Source organism: Conger conger, chromosome 17 (assembly GCF_963514075.1).
Source record: "Conger conger chromosome 17, fConCon1.1, whole genome shotgun sequence".
NCBI classification, from domain to species: domain Eukaryota; kingdom Metazoa; phylum Chordata; class Actinopteri; order Anguilliformes; family Congridae; genus Conger; species Conger conger.
The window spans coordinates 3,711,486-3,718,557 of record NC_083776.1 but is presented as its reverse complement, the minus strand read 5'-3'; the positions used below and the strand labels follow the sequence as shown (position 1 = coordinate 3,718,557).

The 7,072-nt window shown below is 38.6% G+C and overlaps 1 protein-coding gene across 1 annotated transcript; it reads right to left on the bottom strand.

Moving 5' to 3' along the window:
* Positions 1–209: 209 nt before the first annotated feature.
* Positions 210–6,522, bottom strand: LOC133116993 (SH2 domain-containing protein 1A-like). The gene is made up of 4 exons (XM_061227045.1): positions 6,245–6,522; positions 4,933–4,993; positions 3,968–4,109; positions 210–1,262 (listed from the first exon to the last, which is right to left on the bottom strand). The coding sequence occupies exons 1-4, from the start codon at positions 6,376–6,378 to the stop codon at positions 1,240–1,242; spliced, it is 360 nt and encodes a 119-aa protein (XP_061083029.1). The 5' UTR covers positions 6,379–6,522; the 3' UTR covers positions 210–1,239.
* Positions 6,523–7,072: the final 550 nt, after the last annotated feature.

The following is a 7,072-nucleotide window of genomic DNA, read 5'->3' as shown; positions in this document are numbered from 1 at the left end:
GACGGGGGTAGGGGGGTGTTCAGAAGTGATTTCCCCAGCAGATGAGGAGCCCACGCCAAGCTTTTCCCTTTCTGTCCACCACTGCACCTCCACAGCAAGCACCTCAGTGGAAGCGCTTTAGATCACGTACCGTTATGCAAAAAAGGTGCAATTCAGAGCCCTGGAGTTGAAAGATGAGATGGTAATGTGTTGAAAAGTGAGGCACTGGATGATGAAGAACAGGTCTCCTTTATTTAAGTAGAGAAGAAGAAGAAAGCGCACAGACCTTGGCATAATCAACTAATCTGGGTTATTTACATACTCTTACTGTTGATGTACGACAAGGAACAAAACAAAATTGGTCGGTGTGTCTTGCCAAATGTTTGCTACGTTTTTTTAAGAAAATGGAACACAATCTTCCAGTTCCCACATTTAAGTCATTAAATGTGATTCGAATCTTGATTCAAATTAACAGATAAAGCAACATTTAACAGAAACATCAGACAAGTTCATCAGCATTTTCTGGGGAACGTACTTGAAGGCAATTGGTTTAATTCCATGAAGTAATTTAGAAAATGTGACGTAATGGTTCCCTTTATCTTAAAAGCAAAAAACAAAACAAAAACAAAGCAAAACGGTTAATACCGTCAAATATGGTATAAATGGCAGCTAATAAGCCTTTTCCTCCAAGGTATGGAATGCTAGATATCACAATAATTATTTGATAAGGCCAAATAGCTTATACCAGAGTACAAGAATTAACAGAAAGGAATGTGCAACAAATGCCATTAGCTACTTTTATCTCCAGTAAAATCGCCTGACAGAAGAAGGTAGAATGTCTACGAAGTTTATGTTAATCCTGTGCCAATGTACATATGTCATAACAGGCTAATTTAGAAATCTAACTCAATAACAGATTCACACTGAAATGCAATAGGCTTGGAGTACATTTACACTGATCGCCATGACAAATGCATAAAGTTTTAGACACTCATAAAGTCCTCGGCATCGGACTTCACAGGGATAGTTCCTCAAGAGATAGTTCACAGTAATTTCAGTTTACAAGTATATTGTAGTATATGCTGTACTCACAGCTTGACATGTCTGTCCGTGGTCTACATGGTGTGCTGTGAACACAGGAACACGCACGCACAGATGTACAGGCACATACACCCCCACGGTCTACGCCATCTCCACGGAGCGGGGCAGGACGAATAAGAGCCCTCGGAAAAAGACGTGGTCTGAGCGACTGGGTCCCCGTCACATCTCCATGTACGACAACTCTGTCAAAAAGACCAGATGCAATTTTTACACACACACACGATTACGCCAAAAAGACCAGATGCAATTTTTACACACACACACGATTACGCCAAAAAGACCAGATGCAATTTTTACACACACGGTTATGCCAACACAAAAAGATCATATTCAGTTTTTACACACAAAATTATGCGAAAAAGACCATATTCAATTTTTACACACAAAATTACGTTGAAAAGACCACAATTTTTACACACAATTATGCCAAAAAGACCATGTGCTATTTTTATACAGAAGATTATGCCAAAAAGACACACGGTTATGGACTCATTATACTGCAACACATTCCTTATTCAGGTCCTCTTCTGCAAGCTCCCTCTGAACAGTATAGTGAAGACTCCACCTGACACCAGTACAATGCTCATCAGAGTTTCTTTAACAATAAATGAATCATATATAATCAGACAGCAGCCTTAGATATGAAAGAGTTCATTTTGGCAATTGCTGAAAAATTGATAGTACCACAATTTAAATAATGTAAAGCAATGTAAGTCCAAAAGCTATAATCTTACACTCCATAATGCAACAAAGTTATAACCTTAAATACTCCATAGTCCAAAACTATAACCTCACACACTCCATAGTCCAAAACTAAAACCTTACAAACTCCACAGTCCAAAACTAAAACCTTACAAAGTCCATAGTGCAAAAGCTATAACCTTACACTCAACAAAGATAACAACATCAGTCTCTGGGCGAATATATAGCGCATGTAGTGTTCATCTTCTCTCATTAATATATGATGGAAAGTAAACCGAACAATGCCTTGAGGAAAGTACACTTTCCTTTTCTTAAAAGAAATCAAACATCTGAGAGCAACTTAAGTCGCATAAAATGTGTTTTTTTTTGTCCTCGACAGAACAACTTTGTTGTGGACCATATGAAACCGAAGGTTTCTATAGAGAAGGTTTGTTACCTTCTCTGTGTTGTTGTTGTTATATTAGTACAGAAGTGTGAAAGTGTTGTTATGATGTAATTTTTAAAGAGCTATGGGGAAATGTGCAGCTTTGCCCGTCGTCGCGGTGGCATGAGCATCCGTCTCTGAGCAGCGCCGGAGATGAAAGGTGTAACCACATCATTCTGTTTCCTGACTCCATGCTGACGGCGGCACCAATTCGCAAGCAGCCGCTTCCACCAGAACCTAACGTCCGTCCAATGGTAGTTTTTCTCCCAAGTAATGTGGTGTATGATTATGGCTGCTTATTAACTGCCTCAGACTCTAAAACACCTTGACTGCTGCGAAGTGGACCAATAATTATGGAGAAAATGACAAATGACTGCACAACTTCCCTGTGTTCAGAATACTGCGTTAGCTCACGATTTGTCCAAACACCACCGAATAGCTAAGCCTGCCCAGTTCGTAGTCTCCTGTTAGCAACAGCTTCCCCACCACAATGTCACAGTGGATCACTATTACCGTATCACTGTATGCTGAAATGGATCGTGTATGTGACTCGTACCAAGTTTTTATGAAAACGGAAGGAATTATACTTTACACACACACAAAAACCAAAGGTAATCGGGAAGTCATTTTTTTTAAGTTTTTTGTCATGAACGTTGCGCTGTTTGGAACATGGTGAGCTAACTTCTATGGGGGGAACTAACCCATATGATCAAAACTTGTTTGTAAATTTGCGACACTGTTACAATGCAGCCTGACCAGTCTGACAGCGCTGTTGCACCTGTGTTCTGACAGCACATATATGCACCAAACCACACCATTACATTACAATACGATACAGGCTCTTATCCAGAGCGACTTACAACTATGTGCATACCCAGAACCAGGGACAAGTGCGCTGAAATACCATAGAGGGAAGTCCAGTTGCAATTCACAAATACAACAAAAATAAGGATTTGTGCCTTGTAGATTCATCTGTAAATGGATTAGATCTATAACACCAGTTTTATACAACACAACGCTAAAGAATAATATACACTTACTCTTTGTAGGAACAACAATAAACAGCTTACATGGCCAAACAAAGTAGCTGCAATGTAGCAATGAAGTAGCAACCATCAATAATTCCATCATATGCAGAAAGTTTACTATTTCTGCCAAACACTTTGACAACGTGTAGTTCTAATGGATTTCCTGTGCTTAATAAGTCTTAATATACACAGCCAAGCACAGCACTTCAGCACTTGAGCTTGCTGTTCTGTATTTTAGACTGATCGGACCCTTCAAAATATCTTCTGCTACACCAATAAAGAAAGCTACTATACAATATGCTCTGTAGAGTTTTGTGCAGGAATTATAATTATAATTCATTATAAATATAAAATATTTCCTGTACCTTGTCAATGCGTCTGTTACTGATTAAAATTTTGAATCAGTCTGTGTTCTAGCATGTCTGATTGCATCCCAGATCTCTAAATGTTCCATTCCTCATGTGTCAGGTTTTTTGTTATGTTGGTTGGGGAAAATGATCTTATTAATGACTCTCTCAATACAAAGACATATCTGTTTTATCATAAAACCAAGCTTGGCCCGAATGCTACAGGGAGATATTTTTTACCTCATAAAACGAATGACAAAAGTGGTTCATTCTGCAGGCAGACAGGACCATAATTTATTTAAGGACTTGAAAATCATCATTCATGGGCAAAAATCACTGTACAGTGCATTGTAATCACACTGCTCCCATAGAGAACAGCAGCGTACCTTTATTTGGACCAGCCTGTGGCAGTGCCCTCCGGTCCAGAGGGTGCAGCAGGGCGGCCATTTTGTCTGAGGCGCCCCTTCTGCAGCAGTCGATGAGCTTGTCCAGCGTCTCGAAGCTCTGCATCTTCACTTCGGGGGAGGTCTTCAGCGCGGCGATGATCAGAACAGAGAGGACTCTGAATCAGATCTAGATTAACGGGTTCTCATTCATACTCGGATCGATGAGAGGTTGAGGACGAAACTGAGTGTACAGTGGTCTCAGTGGTTCTGTCAGTTTTTATTTATACTTTAACTTTCTGTCATTTGCATCAGTGTGGGCATTCGCTCTTGAGTCTGCATTTCATGTGCATATGCATTTATTTGTGCTTGTATGGCACAACTGGCTGCTCTTGCAATTTGATTTACCAGTTCTAGAATTTCACCTTATTATACTCAATCAAAGAGGAGTATGTCCACGGTGAAATATTGTTTTTTAAATCTCAAGTCAAAAAAAGAGAGAACTAGTTACTTGATGAGTGTTTCTTTCCCAATATGATTGACAAAATGGCAGCCATAATATTTATAATTTTCTCATGCATTGCAAAAAAACAAACAAATTTCAACTAAAATAATGCAACGTTTTTCATTTCTACAACAGGAAAAACAATCTTTAAAAGTTCAAAACATTCTAAACACATATTTTTAAAAGGTGACTTTCATTGTTTCAATATTAGAAGTAATCTATGTTCGGGTAAATTGTAAACCAATGGCATGGAACAAATGCCCCCAAGGACCATTTTATCCGAGCCCCAGATATGTACAACTCAGACTGAAAGTTGAATGAAAGTATTGTGTGCCATCACTTTTACTGAAGGCTTGGAAAGAAAAGCATATGCTGTTCTTTGACTTTCACGTACTGCTCATATCTGGAGTCGGCACTGCTTAAAACAGTGGCATCTTAATCCGTAAATGTAAACCAAACTCACCTTAATGCTCCAGCCCTCTGCACACCAGTAAATCCTGTACGTATGAACGAATGAAGCCCTCCTTTGTCGGAACAGCACCGGAAAGTTAAGACACATTATTTGGAACATGTTTGTTTTCTGTCTCTTGCAACATATAATTGCATTTTGAGGTGTTAAAAGAAAACTTGAAAATGTATTGTACAAATGTTATATTGATCTGTAAAATGTAGAACACTAACATTAAAATAAAAAGAAATATGATCAGAAATATGATTTGGTTTTCAATACTGATGCAAGAATGTATATTTCCCATACACTGTAATGACTGTGAATGTGTGTGGCAGTTGTAAAATCTCTCTTTTGATATTATTTCTTGGCTTGTTTAGTGGGTGGGCTTGTTTGTTATTTTTACATTTTAATAGGGTATACATTTGGCTACTAGATGGCACAAAAAGGCAGTTTTTTCTCCATCGTCTTCGTTTTGCCATTTCATCTTTTTGTTAAACAAAAGATCACCTTTTCTCATTTGCCGTCCTGACAGAATCGCTTCCTTATTTCACCTCTCGCTGTAGCTTATTCCTGTGTATTCCGAGGTGAGGAAGTGGGGGCATGAATACGATTTTAAATGTTGATAATAAAATGTTTTCACTCCTTTATGACCTTTGGTTCAGCTTCCTTTACACAGACACACTATAGATTATAGAAGCGAATAAAATCATTTATTCATAGAAAGACGGAATATTCAGCGTTTTATCCAGGGATCAGGGTGATGGATGGTTTGCAGAAACGTCTCCGGTGCACTTTTAATGAAAGAGCACCACTAAATGTAAAGCCCATTTGAAAAACAATGAGTTGATTCGACAATTCGCATGGCCTTGTATCACACTCTGCTGTACAATAACCTAAAAACGTTCGTTCTGAAAAAAAAAACGTTAAATCATACATAGCCTACTTTATATATGTTTTTAAAATGCAAAAGTAAACTGGATTCATTCAGATGAAGATTCGATTAACATTTTAAACTGAAGCACATAGACACGTGAAACTACATTGTATTTCTCCTTTTTAAAAGGCCTGAATAATTTTACTTGTAGAACACAGACGAGCCTGTTGTGCTGTATTATCACGAGAGTTTATGACTACGCCCTTGTCAAGGAACGTTTTAAATCCAATATAATTGGATTAAAAGTAAGAGCAATGTTCAAACTTTGTCATATGAGGGTTGTGGTTCATTGACACAGCTCTGATTGAGTGCCACGTTATTTAAACATTTGCTTTGCGTTGTGAGCGAGCATTCAACGTGTTTAAGAGCCAGGCGCTGGGGGCTACTTACCGCACGCAGAGACAGAAGGCTCCAGGAACACTCTCGCTGTCGCGTGCGAGAAAGCTCCCTTCCATGCCATACTTTTCCAATAGTCTCTCGGTCTCCTCTCTGCTAATTTTTCCGTAGTATATTGAATGAAACATTCCTCCGGCGGAGAAAACGTATGCTTCTTAGGGCTAGGAAGACGTGTGTTGTTGCAGATTGAGGGTTGTGGTGAATTTGATCTGGCAAATTTGAAACTGCTAAACTTCCTGCGCCAGACTGCAGTTGTAAATGAAAGCGCAAGACAGGAAAACACTTGAATTATTTAGTTGATGCGTGCAGTAGGCCTAAGCGAATGCGACAACGTAAAGAATGGTGAGACATATCGACATGCATTTTGCACACAGTACAAAAGAGTGCTTACGGCAAAATATAATTTTAGTTGTCCAGTTTGACCTACACTACCTGGATAACTAAGGATTAAATGTATGTAAAAATATACAATTAAGGGCAAAATATATTTTCTGTAGAAATAGTAGCGTGTAGTAATGTGGAATTTAAATGTACCCAGTGATACATTACAAATGTCTTGTTAATTATTTTCTTTCTGCCGTTTTTAATTGTGTGATAAATAAACAGTATATATTTCCCCAGACTAGAGTGTCTGTGAAGCTAGTTGTATTATAATAGTTTCTCAGAAATTATTTTCATATTGTAGAGTACGATGGAGTCAGTTGAGTGTATCTTCCAAGCTTCAGGTTTGGGCTTGTTTCCAAAAACGGAACTTGAACAAATTCCATAAATGCTTACACAGCACTTCAGCTAAATGTATCTCCGCAAATGAGCGACTTTGGG